Below are 22,907 nucleotides of genomic sequence, written 5' to 3'. Positions count from 1 at the left end.
GGGGCAGACGAACATATGCGGTCTGACCACAAATAAAATATGAATGACGTGAAGCTTTGAAAATAGATTTCCCACTGTCACTATACTTGACAACAGTAGTACAATCACTATGTCCTACATGTATGGAACCCTTATTTCGGACACATAATTCGCCTTTGACTGGTAGTACTGAAATAGCAGGTAAGTCTGGAGTAGTATCAGACTGAACATTCAGGACCATAAAATTCGAAGAATAATTACCTAAATTATACACTTCATTTTCTAGATCTAAACCAGTTCTGTGGGGAAGACCTTGCTTGTCTGGGAAACATGTACTGTTAAGAAAAGACATATCTGTTGAGGATGACGTTAACGTGGACCATGCTCCACACGAACCATTATGTGAAAATGGATAAGGAAAAAGTGGCAGAACTCCCTTCGGCATCTGGAAAGGGGGGAGTCGACCACACACCCAACAATTAGTGGCATTGCTGGTCTGGTGTGAGTAATGTAACATACGGATAAATGAGTTATTACGCATAGCGAGGCGGTAGGACAGTTCATGAGGGGGCAGATCACTAAACGTGTGCTCTACTGTAGCATTAGCAGACTTATTTACATGTGAAACTGGGAAACATAGGTAAAATGCATAACTGGTGCAGGAAATCATAAGGCTGGAAAACAATATAAAACATAGAAAAACGATACATCGGATTGAGTTTTGACTAACTCTCTCACTATGGGGGTCTATTTTATACATGTCAGAAACAGTCTAACCGTTTCACCTAGGGGAGGACTTAGACAATCAAACTGGCTGACTTAATTTACTAGACCGTAGTTTCTGTTTATACTCCTGCTGCGGAGTTTTCTCTAACAGGGGAGGGGTTGTAGCAATGTCTTTTGCGGGACAGTCCTTGAGAACAATATTCTGGCAATCCTTTGAATCCTGGGAAATGTTCTTAAAGACGGGTTTCAGTCCTTTAAAAAGTTTAACATGAGAAAGGTGCACCCAGCCCTTGCGTCCTTCCAACTTCACGGCTGTACGGGTGGTGAGGAGGACCTGTCGGGGCTCTTTCCAACGAGGCTCCAGCGGACTTGATCTGTCAAAGTTGCGGACCATCACCATGGATCCTGGGACGATTTCATGCGGTGCCACCTCGGTATTGTCTGGAAATGCGGCGGCAACCTGTGAACGACATGGGTTGAGGGCAGACATCAAGGAAGCTAGGTAATCTGTCAGTATATTACTTGAAACATTGGTAATACTTCGGGGTCTAGGAGTACCCCACATATTTGGGGGGCGGCCGAAAACGACCTCATACGGGGACAGACCTGATCTGGAATGTGCGACCATGCGCATATAAAATAAAGCGACTGGCAGAGCTACTAGCCAGTCCACACCCTTCTCTTTACACACTTTGGCAATTCGGATTTTCAGGGTCTGGTTATGTCTCTCTACGAGACCGGCTGCTTCAGGATGGCGTACACAATGGAACTTCCACTGGTACCCTAGCAAAAGGGAAACGTGCTTCATTAACTCTGAGGAGAATGGCTGGCCGTTATCAGAATATACGACTCTAGGGAGTCCATAACGAGGGAAGAATTCACGAACCAACTGCTTGGCAGTGGTCGCGGCTGTGTAATCTGGGACTGGATATGCTTCTGTCCACCTGGACAAAGCGCATACAACTACAAGGACATACTTGAAACCTCGACATCGCTCCATCTGAATATAATCCATCTGGAGGACTTCAAAAGGGTGGTCAGGAGGCTGGAAACCACCTTGTTCCACCGGGACACTTTTACCTGGATTAAACTGACAACATATCATACAGGTACGGACTTTCTGCTTGGCTGCAGCTCGTAAATGCTTGTTGAACCAAATGTTCTGGATACTGTCTAACATAGCTTTTTCTCCTAGATGTGCTGGACTATGTGCGGTATTAATAATGACTTGAACCATAGAGTCGGGGAGAAACCATGTGGCTCTACCCTTCGTTAACCATCCTTGATCTGTCTGGACCCCTCTTCTGACTGTCTTGAGGAACGGATTGTGCAACTAATACTTTCATTTTCGTGTCTTTCATACGTTTTCTCTCGTGTTCTTGCTCTTCCCTGATTCTATTCTGGTGGTACTGGAGCATCTGCAACATCTGGGACGGGGTATTAGCCTGCCAGGTACTTTCGACTTTCAAAACTCGATTTTTAATTTGTGGGCTTGAATTCTCGACTAATTTAGTAACAAAAAGGTGAGGGTATGACTCACTACTTGTCTTGAGGCCACTATTGATGCTAAAGCATTTTTCAAACCTAGAATAAAAATCACTAATATCTTCTTCTTGTTTCTGTTTACAGGCTGAGATTGCATCCCAGTCTTCTTTTCTCGTTGTTAATAATCTGGGTAAAACTTGAATCAATAATTCTGGTAATTCTTTACATTTATCTCCAAGACCAGTACCTGGTACACGTGACTTATCTTCTGCTTCTAGAACTGTCCAATCTATCTTTTTCTCTCCCACCTCCCATTCTTTTTCCTTTAGCTTTTCATACACCCCTGCGGGCAACAGGACCTTTAACATTTTAATGATATCTGGGTAAGTGTATTCTCCCATACGGAGCATGTCTTTTAATTCTCTATGGAACCCTGCTGGATCTTTGTCATGACAGGGAATTAATTTCTTCATTTCGAGGAGTTCCATCTTTGTTATTGGAGTGTAAACAAACACTCGTTGCATTTCACCGTCCTCTGTCTTAACTGGATGCACTTCTCGTAACGGGTTCTGTCTTTCCATGTAAAATGGTTTACTTTCTGGGGGTGAGACATGAACAAAATGCGGGTTCAGAAACGTTCTATATTTGTGGCGCTGTTCTAGAATGACACTAATTAAATCGGTACCTAGACCTCTCCATCTATACTGGAGTAACTCGTTCAGGATATCGTGTACCGGACCTGGATCAGAATGCTGACCCTCATACAAAGTAATGAGGTGCTGGATCATATACATACCCACCAGTCGCTGCTCGGCTGGGGGCAATTTCAGAAACATTTGTGCCACTATTTCGTCTGGAAAAGTGGTAGAATCAGTAATCCATCGGACTGCTGATCGGGCTAGTTCTTGTTCATGCATGGTACTTAACTCACTGTAACCGATTCGTGATTTCAGAATGTGATCGGTAGCTTGGAATACTTGTTCTAGGGAACCTTGTTCTGGTGCTGAATGATGGAAAATTGACTTGTGTTCTAGGCGTAAATGGCGATCTGGAAATCTAGATTTTCCTACATACGCTATTCTGGCGGGATTCTCGTCCTCTACCTCTTCAGTATCAGAGTTACTTTCTTTCTCGCTTACTTGCGCTGCTTTACGTTGTTCGTGTATCTTTATTATTTCTCTACGGATTTTCTTGTACATACTCTCCATGGCACTAATGGTATTGTGCTTACCCTCGGCTATATTATCACTCCACTTTGTCAGGGTTTTCATTTCAGCCTGATCTTTAGACGGGTAATCTTGTTCTCTTATTAGACAGTTAATTAAAAACTTTAATATCATACGCTGGATCTCAGCTTTCCTTTGAGACATGGCATCACTAATACTTTCTGGATCATCCCCTGTACGGATGAAACGATATATTCTGTCTAGATCTTCTTTCATATTGGGTAGGGTGACTAGATACTCGGTCACCCTCCTTATGCGTACTGAATATAAAACCATATTATTCTCGCCTGGGACTGGGTCATAGGCACATTCGCCAAGGGCTTGCCTGATTTCTGCAACAGACTTATTACTCTTGGGAGTACGCTGTGATGCTTGAGCATGTAATTCGAGTGCTGATAAACGCTTGCGTGGCGGCGGGGTCTGAGGAGGACCTCCTCCTGCGGCCCCTAGACTAGAATCGTCGACTGATATTCTTCGTGGCGGAGCGGGAAATTGAAATGCTGGCTGGACCGGGGGTACCGTAGCAGGTACTGCATGGGGTGCCCCGGTGTCTGGAGGAGCAGGATGTGCCTGATTTACAGGGACTGGCGGAGCGCGAACAGGATCTGCATATTCAGGGACTGTGTCGTCCAGATAGGACGAAATAAAAATATCAGCTGCGGTCTGTTTGTGACGTAGCTTGGTCGGAACTAATGGCGGCGGGAAATTACTGGATGCCTCTGGGGTCGCTTTTGGCAAGCCCTCGGCAAGAAGAGGATACATACCCTTAATAAGGGCATTCCTCTGTCTGTCTCTCTGTTCAGTTTTGACTTGTTCACCTATCTCGATTAATTCTTTTTCTTGGGCTCGTTCTAAGGATTCTCTACTTAATTCTGACTTTCTGATTTCTTTTTCGGTTCTTTTATGAGCTTCTTTACGCCATAACTCGATGGCATCTTTCTGTGACTGTCTGGCTTTCTTTTTCCATAATGCTTCTTCTACTCTCATGATGCATTCGGCATCCCATGTACCCGATACGGGCCATCTATACTTTTCTTCTAACTGTTTGGTATACTCTACCCATAAATCTAGATACAATATGGCGCTTATGCCATGTTTCTGATACATAAAGTGACCTGGACTGTCCCTGGGCGGGACGGGAACTGCTGCTTCCAGCAGACCCTTTCTAGTTTTTAACTGACGTAACTTGGAAAATATGGGCATGACTGAACTGTAATCTAGACACAATACAATACACAATGAACACGATACTTATTCCCCATTCATACCACGACATTAAAATACATGAAAAACATTTAAAAATAACAGTTCGAACAGAATACTACCTGGAAATACTGAAAACAGAACACATAAATTTTCTCGAGAACAGAAACTGACTAGAACAGAAACTAGATGCACTGCTGAAACAGTACGAAACTTACCGGTCTCATAAAGAGACACGTCAGGACCCGCATCCACCGAAGTGGACACTTCGTTTGTGGGACTGTGTACCACCAACCCACAGACCAGAGTCAATTAAATTGACCCTGTCTAGATACCACCCCAGTAACGGTACTCACCGGGCAGCAAGAACGGAAGGCCTCAGACTGGACTGGACTGCTACGACGACGGATGACGAACTTCGGACTTCGGACTTCAGTTACGGGTGGACCTCCGGATACCTCGGACCTTGGACTCTTGGCTTGGGCTCTGGTCGGGACTCGCCGCGTTCCTCCACCGTCTCGTCTGGATGCTGGACCGCCTCCTCCGTCTCCTCCGTGGGCCTGAGGGATACTTGAGCAGAAATATCTGCCACTGCGCAGAAGAGTTCCGTCACGACTGTAGAGGGTCAGGGGGTCGGCGTGGCTTCACCGACGCGTGGGGAAAGGGCAAGTCCCTGTTCGGGCGCCATTATGTGGTAAATAAATAAATAATACCCTATTTTTGACTAGACATATATCATAACAGATAGCTCAATAAATAAGAGTCAAGATTCGAGGTAGTAGGAGTTTTGCAGGTTTAATACAGCATAAGGACAGGAACAGGACAACCTGCATAGGAATAGGATGGCAGGGCCCAGCAGCTGCTGGGGTTGGATCTGGGATGAGCGCGCTGGCTTTTAATAACAATACATGAGCATATATACATAACGCAAACACATAGCATTACATTGCAGTAGGCGTAGCAGTGGGTGGAGCAGAAGGTGTGACGCGTAGCAGTCGCGAAAGATAAGGGGGAAAAGAGGTGTAACAGGGCGTATACATAGACATGTGATGCAAACGTAACAGAATATGTCATGAATGGGGCGGAAACCATGGAGGGGGCTATCGAAGGAGCCGGGACCTCTAACCTGGTGGTGCGCGCAAACTAGCAATGACGTATCACTAGGAGAAGCTGGGGGCTATGAACTCTGTGCTAGGAGCAGAGACTGAAGTCTGGAGGGTCGGAGCGACATGTACCTAAACCCTATCTAGTATCTGATGTTTAGGGAACATGTTGATATAAACTAGAAGTTAGGAGGGGAAAGGCTAACTTAATTCTAAGACTGGACCATGCATTATTCTACATGTAGTGCGCGATGAAGAATATTAAATGACCATTAAATGCAGTATTTCTCTAACGTGGAGACGTGAAGGCTAGACAATGACGGAAACTATTGATGCAGTTCAGTAGCTTAGGAATGCAGAGAAGGAGGACTGAACTGATAACTGGAATCATAACATATTCTTGGCAGACTCAGAGACTGAGCCAGGCTGGGCCGGGCACTGCGAGGCAGGAAGTAAGTGAAGGGTCGAGGATACAGGTGGGGGCTGTATCCCTCCTCAGCGAGGCTTCAGGAGACAGGAGCTGAATCTAGTGTCCAGGCCCTTTTGAGGCCTAGAAACGGGGACTTTATAATAGAATAACGTGCACACTGAGAAACGTGGCAACGTAACTTTACATAGGCCTGATATTCGTAGTATTCACGAGGACTGGAAACTGGCATACTAGAGGTGGACACAACTGTAATTGCGTCATTAATCGGACATGGGGAGTACATATGCATATTTAATCATGCACACATAACATATGATGGATGACACGTAGGGACACAGAACATGGCAAAATTTACTTTTCCACAATCTGCCACACGGCGAGTTACCATAAAGGGGGAGGAGTTTCTCACTAGTATGCCTGTTCCCCTGGAGCCCGTGGTGAAGTCTGCGTGTATCGCCATCGTGTAGCCACGACGGTCTAGGGCTTTGCAGGTGGACCCCGTGAGGTGGGTTTCTTGCAGCAGGACCAGATCTGGGTTCTGATGTTTTATGGCCTGGAGGACCAACCCTCTCTTGATTTTGTCACCCAGACCCCGGACATTCCACGTCAGTATACGTAGTGGGGGAGTCTCCCTGGCCGTGGAGGGGCCCTCTACGGGCGTGTGATTAGGTGGTCTGGCCATTAGACTGATGAGGGGGTTGTGTCCACACTGCGTGCCGTGGCGTAACCCATGTGTCGATTTGTGCCGTGGTTCGTAGGAGATATACAAATGTCAGGGCGATAGTACAATGTGGGTGTTGAGCGATGACTACAAACAAAATTAAACGTTTCAACATGAAAACTTCAATTCCATCCCCCCTCCCTGCTACCCTGCTCCACGGACAAACTCCCGCCCGCTTCCCCAACTGTGCAGAGTGCTTTAGCCCTCCCCTAAACATCTTACTTGCTTGTGGGGTTGGTGAGTCCCCCTCGGGCACCGCCTGTGCCCACCCTACTCAGCCGCGTCCGAGCCACGGCACCGCGGCCCACACAGTCCTGTAAATAATACAATTCAATGTCATATTGGAGCCAATTGTCCAGAGTCCAGCGGATCTCTCTCCAGGTCTGATTCCACGCCTTCCTCGCCTCCCTGATGTGGTGTTAGAGAGGACTGACTGGGTGGTGCTTTTTCCGTACGGTGTCGCGGTCGGTCTCGCTGTGAGCGGTGCCGCTGCCCTGCTGGTCTCCAGCCCTCCAGCCATTCTTGAGCCACCTCTGGTGTGTCAAAGAACCAGGTCTTCCCCTCGGCCACTATCCGCAGTTTAGCAGGGAACATCATGGAGTACGGCAGTTCCCTGTCTCGTAGTGCCTTTTTTACCTCTGTGAAGGACTTGCGTCGCCTGGCCACTTCCGCCGTGTAGTCTGGGAAAAACGCCAAGGTTGCATTCTGAATCCGTACTGGTGGCGAATTCCTTGCCGCCTGCAAGATTGCGTCCCTGTCTCTGAAATTAAAGAGCCGGGCTAGTACCGGTCTCGGAGCTGCTCCCGTCTTGGGCGGGCCCCCCGGAACTCTGTGCGCTCTCTCTACTGAGAAGAAGTGAGACAGGCCTTTGGGCTGGAGTTTGCTCTTGATGAGGTCCTCCACATAGAGGTCCATGGCCCCTTTCCCTTCCGTCTCAGGAATTCCAAGGATGCGCACGTTGTTGCGTCGTGAACGCCCTTCCTGGTCGTCCAGCTTGTCGTGCAGAAGCTTGGTAACTTTTTGCATCTTCTCCATGGCCACTTGGAGCTCTGAGGTGTCTTCCACGAGTGACTTTGTGACCACTTCCACTTGCGATACCCTCTCCGCCATCTTGCGGAAGTCCGCTCGTAGCAGGGATACTTCTGATGAGATGGCGCCCACTGTAGTTTTTACATCTGTGAGTGTCCTCATGACGTCATCTAGCGTTATTTTCGTCGTTTTTTCCGCCTCCTGGGCGTGCCCCGAGGAGGGTCGCCCTGTGTTTTGCTGTTGACCCTGGTGCCCATAGGCGAATTTATCCAGCCTACTCTGCGTGGATCCGCTCCTGAGTCCTTTGCCCGCCATAGTGTTGGGGTCTGCGAGGTCCAGAATTATTACTCACGCAAACGTGACCTGCTTGTCGTTTGAAATCAGCCGGTATTAGCCAGAGAATAGTAGGTCGGCGGGAGTTGGACAGAGTGACTCTCTCAGCTGTTGGGTCAAGACCCACTGGACGTTGGCACGGAATTCGGCGAGCCGCAGGTCTGCTTCGTATTTATGCCCTTGATATTCACCCTCGGGGCCGGAGTAGCAACTGTGCCCCCTCACTCTCGTGCTGTTGTGCTGGTCCGTTCCCCTCTGGTACAGTGGCCGGTATAGGTGCCGGGTCCGGGCAGCCACCCCCCCACACACCAGACAGGCCTACGTGTGTCGGGTCGCTGCCTCTGTGTCAGTGCTGCTGGACGCGATTAGCGGGATGCAGGCTTTGAGGGTCCCTCCAGAGCCCCTGCGTTCGCGTCCAGAATGGCGTCGTCCCCCTGGGGCATCGACTTTCGTTTCGTTTTCTTTTTTCTTTATTTTTTATTTTGGGTCTGATGCTTGGGGTGGTATCAGTATCCCCTGCCACCCGTAGTGTCTGATGACGCCCTCCGCAGTATTTTCCCCCCCCGCTAGGTTTCCGTGGGGAGGTGCAAGATGTCGGCCCTGCTCCGTGCGGCCAAGGCTGGGATCTCACTGACCTCTGCTTTGCGCCGTTCCCGCTCGGTGGTTGCAGCCGTTCGTGTGCCACCGGCTGACAGCGCCAGGAGTTTCAGGCTTGTTCCGTGCTTTTCGGCAGGGACCGGGGTGCGGGCACGTCACCCGGCCGGCTCAGCTGCTCTTCCGCCGGGGTCCGGACGTCACGCTAGGCCGGTGCTGCTCCTCTGGCTGTAGGCCCCGTCGCGCCACACGATGTTGCTCTGGCTCCGGTGCACCGATTTCTCTGAAACCTGGACCGGTGGTACCGCCGTGGCCCGGGACCCGAACGCCGCCGCTTCAGGCGTGCTTGGTAGCGGATAAGTGGGTCGGATTTCATGGAAGGCTGCAGTGCCCTCGGGAGCTCTCACTCTATGCGGCCGCCATGCTCGGCTGCTAGCCACGCCCCCCTTAATTTTTGTTTTTAATTGTTTTAAGTATTCACAGAGCCTCCACAGATCCTAGGGAATATCCCATATTGCTATATAATATTTGGGTTAGCACCTCAGCTATAAATGCAAAAGAACCATGAATCCAAAAATGGAAACAGCTAACTATATCTGAACACGTTACTGACACACCATTCTCTTGAACTATATTTTCCTTCACTACAGTTTCACAGATTCACTGACAGAGGGCTCTAAAAGGTGTGTCCGCGAGACCTCAAGTGTCACATTTCTATGGCTGAACCCCCAAATCTCTGACTGTAACTATGAGTGCTGGTATAGGTGAGTGTCAAACTGTAGCTGAGTTAGGCACCCTCTGCTTCACTCTACCTTTACTTACTTTTTGGGCAGCCCCCGAATCCCTGATTATGGTTCTGAATGCTAGTACGGTGATTATGGTTTGTGCATAAACTTTGATTTGCATTGGAAACCCTCCGCCTCATTCTACACTTTGCGTACTAGCACTCCTTCAAACCTTGACTGTGGCCCTGAGAGCTGGTATGGGTAAATGGGGCGTGTGCATAAATCTTCTAAGGAACACCTCTGGGGTTGATTACAAACGTTTTATATTAGGTTCTTCTCCTTACAGTTTACACCGTCTATTTTGATGGAGTTGTTCATATGATTTAGTGTGCTTCAACTCAGTGACTGTGTCCTAACACATCTCTCTGCCACTCCCACAAACTGTACTGCAGTGCTTTACCTCCTCAAGACTTACACGGATTCAGTCACAGAAAGTGCTAAAAGTGTCTCAATGTGACTTCAAAGCTTTCAACCCCTGCCAATCTCCACACCTATATCCAACACAACATTCCAGGTACATCACAGCAGCTTTCCTATCATTAAATCCTCACAGTGAGAGTGACAGAACAATTCTAGCTCTGGGTGTGTGCCTTATTGTATACGATTGCGGCCCACCTGTTACAGTTCTTTCTGACAGTGATTCTCACTACATCACAGTGTTCTGCTCTAGAGGAATTTGGCACAGTTGTTGACATTACAGTTCTGAAGATGTCTGATTGTGTCCCTTAGCGTTTAGATTCATGACATCATAGTCACATGTACCCCTGAATGTCAAACATAGTACATCATACTCTCTTTGCTTTCAATAAACTTTCAAACATTAAAGGCATTCTCTTTCTTTATGTGTGTCACTGAGCCCCTGAGTATAAGGTTGAATAACATTATTGTGCCACACACTTAGGGTGCAATCCTAGCAACATCCAACTGCTTCTCCTTCAATTATACTGTCACGTATTCAGAGATGGTGTACAAGCAGGGATGACTGAGTCTCAAGCCCCTTGCTGGCAATAATCTATCAAAAATAAATTGGCAAATTGACATGTCTTATGTCAGACCTCCTACAAGGGCATCTGTTCTTCCAAAGAACACCACTGGGTGTGTACGTTTATCATATTAGGTGTTTCACCACTGCAGTTTCACACAGGCACTTTGGTGAAATTGTTCAGAAGACTGAGTGTGCCCCTGCTAACTGGTCGGTGAGGATCTCCTAACACATCTACCAACCTTTCCTCAAACTGAATTCCAGTGTTTTTCAAGACTGTCACAGATTCAATCACAGGAGAACATTAAAGGCGTCTCAATGTCACCTCAAGGCTGTCAGAGACTTGACCTGCTCACATATTATCCAGCTCACAGTATTTTTCCTTTCATTTACCCATTACACAGACAGTGATGGCACAATTCTATAAGACTCTGGGTGTGTGCTTGAATGTCTGGATAAGTGGATAATTTTTGATAATTCCCTCTGACAATAATTTCAAATATGTCCAGTGTGTAATACTTTTAAAGATATTGAAGTTTTCAAATATAAATAAAGGCACTCTAATTTGGAACGTAAACTAATGACCCCACCATCATATTAATAACTGATTTTTGTAAGTAAAATGAATTCTGTCTTTGTAACCTCTGTCACACTTTTAGGCAAACAATGAAGTGCTCAGATTAACATTCAGAGATACTCCCACCTCATGTACAGCCTTTTATAATTATCCATGTGAAAAACAAAATAATCTTATTAAACTACGCATATGTCCTCATCTAGACGTAGAACCCACCTTAACTTTATTTTTGGCAATACCTCTCGCAACCTAAAGCTTTCATTAAAATTCATTAGCCCTTTATGTTTAAACCAGCAGTAGAAGCTGTCCTTCTACTGTACACCATATACAAAGTGCTAAGGTCACCAGAGCAGATCTTGCTCCAAGTTTCTAACCATCTCAAAAGTTCACCCATTATAGCCTATTCCTCAAAACACTGGAACTTACAAATCAGAGATAGTCCCTGTTATTACCTCTTAAATCTAAAACAGTTGCTACACATTGTATGGTTTACAGTGCATGATGTGCCATTGCAATACTGAGTAAAGACTGTTATTTACAACCTAACGTCACATTTTGTTCTACAACAAACAATATACATACACATTAAAGCAGATTGCTTCCCCAAATCCTGCCTCCTTGGTGAACAATTATCATTCTGCTTTAGCTCCTTTGCTGCGGCACACCAGGAGTAAAGCATCGCGTGGCGGGGATGGATTCTTGGCCACTTAGCCATGCCTTATTCCAATGTTGTCATGAGTGTAGTAAATCTTGCATCACTAAAGAGAGACTGAGGTTGTCCAATGACTGCATACATGGTTATGAAACTATGGGATGAAATGGCATCTAACTTTTCCTTTAGTTGAAAGTATTTAAAATTGTGAGCACCCAGATATACTCAATTCAATACAATTCAATGAAGTCTTTATTTCGATTAATCATCATAAAAGACAAATTCATCCAAAATTAAAACAAGTACTCCTTCACTTACAATACAGCATATAAACGGAAAATATTATACAAAATTACTACTCCAAACATCATAGATTAAAAAATAGATAAATGTACATAATAAAACGATATCTTAAAAAGATTTAGATTGATAAAAACGTTGTGCAAACTTGGTTTCGACAATAGGTGCTTAAAAAGGAAACAGGTTGTCTGCCTTATGGTACCAGGGCAATACAGATAATAGCTCAGACTCCTATAGAGTGGGGCCCATCTTGGCTCTATGTACTACTTTACCCCCCTCTTTTTGTTGCGAATGGCCCATGCCCAGTTTAAAAACTTCGTCACGCAAACCACAATGAGGGCGGTGGTGTCTGATTTTAGGATTCTGCTCGCAACCATCGCCGACCTTGTATTCATAGACATGCATACTGGTTTAAGCCATTTTAACCTAGGCAGGTGGTAAGCAGGACAAGCAAATAGTAAGTGATCTATGGTCTCAATGTGGTGCTGACAGAATATACACTTGTCACAACTAGCAGAGTGCCATTTACTAGTAAAATATCTTAATGGCAGCGTGCCTATTCTAAACTGGTGGTAGAGCTTCTGATCATGAGGCTTTGTGATGAGATTCCAATAGGCTTCCATAGCGGCCTCGTCCTTAATATCAAGGAAATCCCTTGACAGTGGCTGCCTTATGTGCGAAGAGTATCTCTTGGTTTTGACCATTTCCCAATATGCTGCGGGGATGGATTCTTGGCCATGCCTTATTCCAATGTTGTCATGAGTGTACTAAATATTGCATCACTAAAGAGAGACTGAGGTTGTCCAATGACTGCATACATGGTTATGAAACTATGGGATGAAATGGCATCTAACTTTTCCTTTAGTTGAAAGTATTTAAAATTGTGAGCACCCAGATATAATGATCACAGGTGAGCACAGTTACATTTAGCATTTGTAATGAAAGGATATTTTGGAAAGTTGATGAAAGATCTTACTCTTTCTTATGGATGTGCTCAAAGGCACTGTGTGGATGCTGCCTCCAACCATAGAGGCCACCTGGTATTATTTCAAGTTGTCCTTGTTTTATGGATGCTTTTTGTTACAATACCAACTTCCTGACATAGCTTCTTTCCTTATTCTACATGCATTGAGCTCTATGTTTCCTACTTACCGAATCGGGCCTGAATACAAGTTGGATGCAGTGGTATCTTGGGGGGGATATTGCACCATTTGATCACAGCTGACTCAGTGCTCCGATTGCAGGATTACCAGTTATGGGAATAGTAGGCTTGGTTTTTCTGTGCAAAAAAACACCCAATAATTTCGAATGTGGGTCTTTGGGCCTGCTAGTAGAAAACACCCCAACCTCCAACTAATCCACTCCAACACTACGCCAAGAGCATAAAACATTGCCCTAGCTGGTCGAAGCTCTGCCGTGCACACAAATGTGCTCATGATACCCCACCCACTACTAGACCGACATTGATACCGCTCATCCATTTCCCGCCAGCTTAAAGCAGGTGGTAAAACAAGTAGAAAAGGGACCTGATGGATAGCTGCGTACATATTTTGGCTTGATAAAACTGTCTGCGTGGTAGTCCGCATCCTGGGTAAAATAATTTGCGATCTTTTGTGATAATGTAGTGGGGATACTGGCAGGAGATATTAATTCTGGCCACCCATTCTATCCGCAGCTGAATCTATTTGAATTGTAACCAGACACATACTTAATTCTGAGTGTACAGAATCCTAGGAATGACTCATATTTGATGTTTAAGAAAAATATCATACAATGCATGTAATAAAAAGATGCATAAAAATAACTTATTAGAGAGACCTCGCTTTTAGCAGCACTGTAAATTTACTCCTCTAAAATGTAGGGTTTTCATGGGGAGTGTACATATGCGCTCTCTATATATTTAAGCATTTCCAGGCTGCAGGTTTTGTGAAATAACCACTGTGCAGTTAGTCTCCAATGTGGTCGTATAACATGGTGGTGCAGGATAGGAAAAATATAACATGTTCTCCCACCAGCTTGTACAGAACTCTAACACTATTTTGGCTTCTCTGTCATTCTGTGATTGCACGTTAATAATCCAAGGCCATATTTAGAAGTTGATGAATGGCACTCTGCCCGTCAGGGTGGCAGAGGAAATTACATCCGCCACCCTGACAGACTACTATCTGCCAAATTTTGAGATCACCACTGGCATATTAATGATCTCTGTACCTTGACATGAGCCTCCGCCATAGCGATTCCTGTCAAAGTACAAAAGATTTGACGGACAACCGCCATCGGCTTTGATTACTGTACAACCAACTTTTACAAATTTTGTTTTTCAGGAACAAAATCTCTAAGTGGGAGTTTGTTATTGAAAACAAAAAAATTATGACTCCCCACACCCAGGATGTTTTCTCACAAGGTGTGGGAATCATTTATTTTTTTGTGTCCCTTGCCACAAGGTTTTAGCTGAGGGACAAAACAATCTTACATTTCAGTGCGAGTCGCTATTAGGAAGGGACGGTTTGGGGAAATACAATGTGTACACTAGACTCACACATAACCTAAATCTTCCACAAGAGATTTTCTCTGGACCTATATTTGCTGAGTGGGAAAACAGGGGAATTAGGACTATAGGGGATGTAAAGGGGGACCAGGGGATTCTTCAATTCTCAGATTTACAAACTAGATTTAACTTAGAATCTAGGCAATTCTTTAAATACTTACAAGTTAGGAGTTTTCTTTTGAACAAAAAAGGAGGCGTTTTGGGATTCAGGCGTAATTCAATTATGGAGATAATTCAAGGTGGGGAAGATTGCACAATTAAAAGGCTCTATGCTGAATTGATAAAATCAAAACGGGACGACTACCAAAAATGGAGCGAAAAATGGAAGGAAAATCTTAATATTAGTCGCGAAAGTTTTGGTATCTCCCTAGAAAAGGGTTACTCTTTGTTATGTTCAGCACCATTGCAGGCGCAACATTATGAAACGATATATCATTTATACTATACACCCGCTAAAATAGCACAATGGGGAGGTACAGTAGGTATTAAGTGCTATAGGTGTGGAAGCTTGGATGCCGATTTACAACATGTATTTGCTACATGTCCTCATCTAGATTTACTAAAAAAAGATATTGAATGTTTCATAAACAATATTTTAGGAACTGAAATTGTGTTAACTCCCGGAACTATATTATTAGGAGTCAATTTTGAGGACGCACGACCATTTTGTGGGAGGGAATTTCTATTTGTTGCAATATCTGTTATGAGATTATGCATAGCCTCTGCATGGATTGACCCTATACCACCTACTTTCCATAAATGGCTGGCTAAGTTATTAATAACATACAATGTGGAGAAAGAGATCTATGCAAGGAAGGGAAAAAGGGGAAGGAAGCTGGGCAAGATAATATGGGATCCTATAACGCGGTGGAAAGATGATCTAATAGTTTAAAATTGAGTTTTGTTTGAAATATGGTTAAATGAGGTTCATATATGAGATATAAACTGGCATGCTGGTTATAATGGGAGAGATTTATTTGACTGTATGGAAATATTAGGAAAGGGTAACTCTGTTTGATTACACTTAGGCTATACAATCTGGAATAATATTCTGGATCAAATTACTTTACTCCTTTGTTTTAACTGGATGTTGCTTCCTTTATTATGCCTGCCGATGCTTTATTGGTTGTTTTCCTCAATGTCATGCATTTATTTTTCTTTCTGCCATTAATATTGCCGTGCCCTGTACATAATTGTAAAATACCTCAATAAAAATATATTAAAAAAAAAAAAAAAAAAAAAAAAAGGAAGGGACGCCCTTGGCACGCCCCTTCTTAATAGGGAGTTGCAAACCCTATTTTGCGAGTCTGTAAAAGTTACCGACTCACAAAATAGGGTTTACACATTGGGCAGACAAAATTTGCGGTCGCAAATGGGCTGATTTCCCATTGCCGACTGCAAATTATGGTCGTACATTCGGCCCTTAATCACTCCCTGTGCCTACAATCATGTTAGTTATCTTTATTATTTTAACTGCTAAAAAATCCACTGAAAAACCTGTGCATAGAAAGAAACAATTTTAGATTGCCAAAAAAGACACAGATTTAAAATATGGACAAACTTTTAGTTCCTGTGCTGTTTTTTAGTTTTCTTTTATGAAGCAGCGCGTTCTATATAGACAGAGTGGGCTCCATTTAAAGCAATTACATCAACTTTCTTTTTATTTACAGTGAAACTAATATCAAAACGCTCTGGACAAGGCTAAGGAAAGGTGAACCTCAATTACTTCCCAGTTTTGAAGAGTTCCTGACGAGAATATTCTCCCAACTCCACGAAGCAAATGATGAGAAGAACGAGCTTGAAAGTGCCCTTAAAAAGTATGTACTTATTTCTTTGTATCTACTTTTTGTTTCATTTTAAGTATTTGAGATTGCAATGTAAATTGGGTTACAATATTATGGCCGCCAACTATTTTTATAATTAGAATCTTTGTTATTGCTTTTGAGTTGCATTGATAATAACATTGCATTCTAAGTTTTTTCGACAGACAAGTGGACCTTTAGGAGGCTGTGCTTAATTTGAGCCAGTGGTTTCTGGTGCTCAGCAGCGCCACTTAATTGTCAGCACCCGTACTTATGTCAGTCTGTCACATGGTGGTGCTGCTATCTAAATTAGAGATGAACACAACAGTTGTTTATTCATACAATATACATAAAAAATGACTAATACCTCCTGCCCAAGCCGTTCTTATAGCTTTTGGGGCCTGACATAGTCTGAATAGTCACGCTTGTAGGGTGATATAGTTAGTAGTCGTGTTGGTTCTGTGACTGGTGGTGATGGCGGGACCAAGGGTTGGTGCAAGCTGCAGTGGCTTCATGACCATGGCCCTCGCACTTATGTTTTTCTTTTACAAATTAAGCACTAAGAAGCCATATGCAAGGAAGATAACGGGCGCGCAATATATAATATCTAACCATTCCATAGTATAAAATACCCCCATCTGAGATGTACTAGCTTGGTCAATAATGGAACAGCAAATTACATTTTTGCTCTGACATCTGATGTTTAAGTGCATGTCCCCGGGGAAGCTCAATTTCTCTGCTGCATTGCATACTTATATAGGGAAATGTCCCCTCAAAAATGGTCTTTGAAATACGTTATGATCAGTAGTTTTACTAAAACAGTGTAAATAAATCTTCTGTTTCCACTGTTCACTATGTCTATACAGCACAGGCTCTTTGGAGATTTACCACAATTTTGACAATGATAGTGAAAGGTAGTTTGGGCTGTGCTTTCCCACCAATTGTCAAAAAGAAGTTCCCTTTTGGGTGCAACTCTATATCATATAAGCTTTCAATCACAGCAACTCATTCAAACAGGAGCAGAAAGGAAAAGTTAATTAAAATTAGGCAGTTTATTCAATTAAAGTTGTTCACGGGCTTGTAATTTCTCGTCATCAAAAAACAGTTAAAAACTACACAATTTGTACAAAATAAAATCACATTACATTACAAAATCAATTTATGCAAGTGGGAAACAGAACTTAAGGAATAAATAAATCCTATTATCATGAGGTAAATACAGTAGTCACAATTGTAATCACACTCTGACATCCAGCTAGTTTTTTCAATCAGAGTTGTTATCCCCTGGACTTAAAGTACTTAAACTCAAAAAAAGTGCATCGACGCGTTCCGGTGGGCACGGTATTTAGGAGCCAACACCTTCTTCAGGATATAATAATTGAATCCCACAGAAATAAAATCGGAAAAGCAAGAAAGAATATCTTAAACAGACATAGTTACAGCATTTTACAATGAATCCAGCGATCAAATTTATTTCAAAGAACTAATCCTAAATGCTCCACACGATATACTATACATCTCATTCTAACATACACAAGTCATGTTAAACATGGTAAAACATCAGGTTAAATAGCCGTTCACTTTACACGACGTTTTGTTTAAAAATGAAAACTATACAAATCCATATTTGGCTTATATTTGTAATCTGCATGTTCATGATACTGGAGCACAGTTAAGTGTCACCAGCCTGGCTCTGTTTAATTTATATTTTGTGTACAGATATCCTAGTTCTGTCATGTTACATACTACATATTTATTTCTAAACCATTATTGACACAAGGGGTAAACATACAGTTACCTCATTAAAGGCTCACATAGGATCTCATATTTTCCAGACTTTCCCACCAATTGCCTGGTTACTTAAGTAACTGGGGAGCAGTAGTCACTGATATGCAGATACATAGCCTGTGTTATTCGCATTTTGCTCAGAAATCCCATGCACTTCTAACTGGTTGTTCTGTTTTACATTGTTGACATCCCATTTACTTCCATTCATCTCTTACTCCTGCTTGCCAAGGGAGACGTCGTAATGTTGTTCCTTAATGACATGTACTATTTATGAAGTACTGTATTTCTGCTCGGGTTTCTCCGAACTCTAGTGACTACATATGACATTTATCAGTAATGACTTCGAAGTATGTGCTTCACCTCAAGCATCCTTGTAGAAAATCTATTTAATGATCTCTGAGGTGTTCTTTCTTCCAGGAAATTATGGGTGTGTGTCACACCATGGCAATTTTAACTCATTATGAATTAATGCCAGAATGCTTGTAAAGTGCCTCTGTTTGCGTTTGTTTATTAATCAGCTATGTTTAGACATATAGCTATAATGAGATTCATGATGACATATGTCATGTGTAAGCAAACGTTATGCACCAACAGGTTTTCTAGGGCTGTTGGGTGTGGAATGCTGCAGCATGTTGGCAGGCTGCAGAGCTGCAGACTCTGATTCACAGGAAAAACAATCCGAGGCTGCATCATGTGATGGACCGAGTGGACCATCATACATGTATCCCCGTAAGGGCTTGAGCTGTACTCTCATGCACCAAAGCCCAGCCAACCACCAGGTCGTAAAATCACAGTCATGGCTGAACCAAAGTTCACGGCTTGAATCACAGCCAGACACAATGCTCTAAAGCCCCCTGGTGATTGGTTGTATTGCGGGTCTTGGAGTTTTGCTGCAATTGCACCTTGGATAATGAAAGGTGAAGGGGACCTTGGGCCATACCAGTGCAAAAACTGCAGCGACGACCTTTTAGTTGTCTGTGTGTGAGTGGGCAGGGCGATTGTGTGATTTGTGTGCATGCACTCATGAGGAAATGGGCGTGTCTGCATGTGTCTTGTTTTGTATGCGCATCTGTGCGCCTGTGTGAGAGAGAGCAAGTATCCAGGTAACTGTGGTTCCACTGCCTCATGGAGTCCCATCCAAGTAGCCGCCAGAATGACAACAAAATGCTATAAGTGACTTCTTGTGTTCTCTAAATCTGTTAGGGATCATGACAACATTTTTACGCCCGCCCATAGCATAATGGGTAAGCCACTGGCGGGAATTTAAACGTAGAATATCTTGAAACCTAAAACTAATCAATCAGAGCATGACAAGCTCAATTAAGTAAGCAAAAACACATGAATGCCAGAAGCTAGGCTTATAAGAAATAGCTGTACATAACCACAAGAATAAATTGGTAGAGAAAATAAAACGAATAAAGACAAAGACTTCTTTGTTCAAGGCGGCTTAAAATGTTCTGATAATATGTTTATCTGAAACATTCTTACTAATATTGTTAAGAAAGTTAGTTAATGCAACCAAACTATATGTCTGTAAACAGCAAGAATAAGGGAGCCAAGAAATGGTCTGTCCAGTTAGTGTTGATAACAAACCGCAAGCCACCAAACTTCAAAAGAAATGTTTGTGGAATATTTACAATTGTTTTTTATTTGTTCCATTAATGTTCTTCCTTGTGGATAAGCGCTCTAAGTACGTTGAAAGGGTTTAGGATGCTTTGAAGGTTATAAATTCAAATCTAGCAAAGTAACTTAAATCACAGTTTATAATGCATGGTGTGATTTACCTCAGGTGGATGGAAGGCTGTGTGGGGACTGGAAGTGATGGACTTCAAAGCATAGTTTGATTCTCAGAAGTAGTCTTTCTTCTTCACGCTGTTCTGTTATTTGGCACTTGCCTTTTGGAGTGAATAAAGACATTCAAACTACACTTTTTAACATAGAATCACCACCTGAAAGCTAGATATTTATAAATGCAGAACCATGATTCGGTGGTAGTCCTTCCTCTTCGATAAATAGCTAGAAATGCGTGGAGGAATCGTGGTGAAAAGATCCTTCTTTCTCCACACATTCTTGGCTTCTTCCCTTTAATGTGCTCACATAGTTTACATAAACCATCCTCCTTTTCCACGGAACAGTGGTCATGGTTGTAACATGAGGAAAAATACTAAGCCCAACCGCATTATAAACCAAGATGCATGTCCGATTATGTCTAGCAGATTTATCAACAACTGTATGTTCCTAAAGACTTCTTAAGGGTGCTAGATTTAATTCTCTGAAGAGCCCAAATTGTCACTGCTGTGGTAGATATGATATATTTTCTGGTGGAAGACACCTTGGACACAAGTCTCTTGAGGACTGTAAATGATGGTGTAGAACGCTAGCAGAGTGCTAGACTCTGGTAGGGTTTAGGGGGTCCACTCAACATAGTCAGCTATTTTCCCCATGTCTAGGTTATTACACTCCTAATGGCTGGAGGCATCTGATTCTAATAGGAAAACACATGTTATTTTGCCATGAACCTTGCTGAGGGGCTTATGTACAGGGTGCCTCAGTCTAATTGGCATACTACAGAATAACTTGAAATCCCTAACGCCACCTGATTATATTTTGCATGAGCAAACAAGAAATTGGATATATGTTCGTTGGGATACCTACCTAACTTGTGGTACCTACTTTCAGTCAGAAATAGCTTTTTTTTCCTCTTTCCTGCACGTTCCCTCTTCTACTCTCTTAGAATGCCCCTGCTTCAAACATTCACTGTTAAGTCAAGTACAGAGTCTGAAATTCAATATTTATACCCAGAAAGCACCATTTGCTTTGTGGTTGTGGCTCGGAATCCGTTTTAGCAGTAAAATGTGTCACCTCTAAGTGGATAACACATGGACAAAACCTTTCAACTGGTGGCTCGGCCAAATCATTAACTGTTCTGGGAAGAGATTTGGCTGATGGAGCCCCCCCCCCCTTTATCCTGTGCTCTTTTGATTTAGACAAACAGATAATCTATCTAGAATATACACGGAGCAAAGGGCTGGCTTCATCCCAAATGATTCCCTTGGAGATGTTGTTTCAGAAAAACTAAATGCTCTCTTCAAGTATTAGTTCTACCAATGTTTTGGGGTGAGCCTTGAATTTGGACATTCACAGATAGCTGTTCCCAAGACTAGATATAAGAAAGCCCCCTCTTTAGTGTCAAGTTTTCACCTTTTGAGTCACTGATGAGTGTAAACAAGCTAAAGTTAAACACCTCCTCAAGAAACCCTCCACCAACACCAACAAACTCAAAAAGTATTGGCCTATCTCCCTGCTCCCCTTTCCCACCAAAGTCCTGAAAAGCCCATCAACCACCAACTCACGGAATACTTTGAGAAAAACTATCTTCTGGATGCATCCCAATTTAGATTCTGCATGAACCACAGCACTGAAACCGCCCTGATAGCAGCCACTGATTACATCAGAACCCTCCTAGCTGCCCTGATCCTTCTCAACCAGTGGCCTTTAACACTATGTCCCACCACTGCCTGTTCAAGCGGTTTCATCAGAATGGAATCCAAGAGCACGCCCTTGAATGGTTCGCCTCCTTCCTCACTGGAAGAACACAGAGAATCCACCTTCCACCTGTCACCACAGAGCCCAAAAATATAATCTGCAGCATCCCTCAAGATTCACCCCTCAGCCCTACTCTGTTCAATGCCTACATGACTCCCCTGGCCAACATTATCAGAAAACATGGACTGAACATTATATCAAGTGCAGACGACACCCAGCTCATCCTCTCTCTATCCGAACACCCAGCAACCACAAGGGCCAACTTTCTCTTGTGCATGACCAACATCGCTGAATGGATGCAAAACAACTGCCTCAAGCTCAACACAGACAAGACAGAAGTATTGAACTTCAGGAACAACACCTCCCTATGGAATGACTTCTGGTGGTCTGCTGAACTGGGACCCTCTCCCACCCCACGGACTGCACCCGGAGCCACTCCATTATCTTGGACAGCAAACTCTCCGTGAGGAACCAGATCAAGGAAGTCTCCTCCTTCTTCACTCTGCGCATGTTCTGTAAGACCTTCAAATGGCTCCCAGTCTCCACCAAATGCACCGCCACTCAAGCCCTCGTCATCATCCGCTTGGACTAGGGCAGCACACTCTACTCAGTAATTGAGCCTCCTGAAGAGACTGCAGACTATTCATAACTCAGTGGCCAGACTCATCCTCGACCTCCCTAGATGGACCCACATCACCCCTCACCTGAAGAAACTCCACTGGCTCCCCATCCACAAGAGATGCCAATTCAAGATTCTGACTCACACCTACAAAGCCCTGCACCACCAAAGACCAGCATACATCAACCACCGCCTGAGCTTCCACCAACCCTCCAGACTCCTGTGATCCATCTCCCTCTTCCTCGCTCACACCCCCCACATCTGCCAAAGCAACAGGGAAGGACCCTCTTTCTCCTACCTCACTGAGAAGTCCTGGAACAACCTCCTCCTCCATCTCCGGACTTCACCTATGCTTCAGGAGTACCGAAGGGGACTCAAGGCTGATACCACCCGAGCAGCTTGGATCTCAGTGCCTGGATACTTTCACGGATTATTAGCGCACTTTGAAAATCCTCTTTGATTTATTGATTGACCATCTT

At 43.8% G+C, this 22,907-nt stretch overlaps 1 protein-coding gene across 2 annotated transcripts in view; it reads left to right on the top strand.

Annotated features, from left to right (window-relative positions):
- Positions 1-22,907, top strand: part of CRACR2A (calcium release activated channel regulator 2A) — a 990,950-nt gene that overhangs the window by 489,714 nt on the left and 478,329 nt on the right. For both annotated transcript variants that reach the window (XM_078673953.1, XM_078673952.1), the window contains exon 5: positions 16,344-16,490. In XM_078673953.1, the coding sequence (XP_078530079.1) occupies positions 16,344-16,490 (147 nt within the window). The remainder of the gene's footprint in view (positions 1-16,343; positions 16,491-22,907) is intronic.

Source organism: Lissotriton helveticus, chromosome 1_1 (assembly GCF_964261635.1).
Source record: "Lissotriton helveticus chromosome 1_1, aLisHel1.1, whole genome shotgun sequence".
In the NCBI taxonomy this organism is placed as follows: domain Eukaryota; kingdom Metazoa; phylum Chordata; class Amphibia; order Caudata; family Salamandridae; genus Lissotriton; species Lissotriton helveticus.
This window is presented reverse-complemented; position numbering and strand designations above follow the sequence as displayed.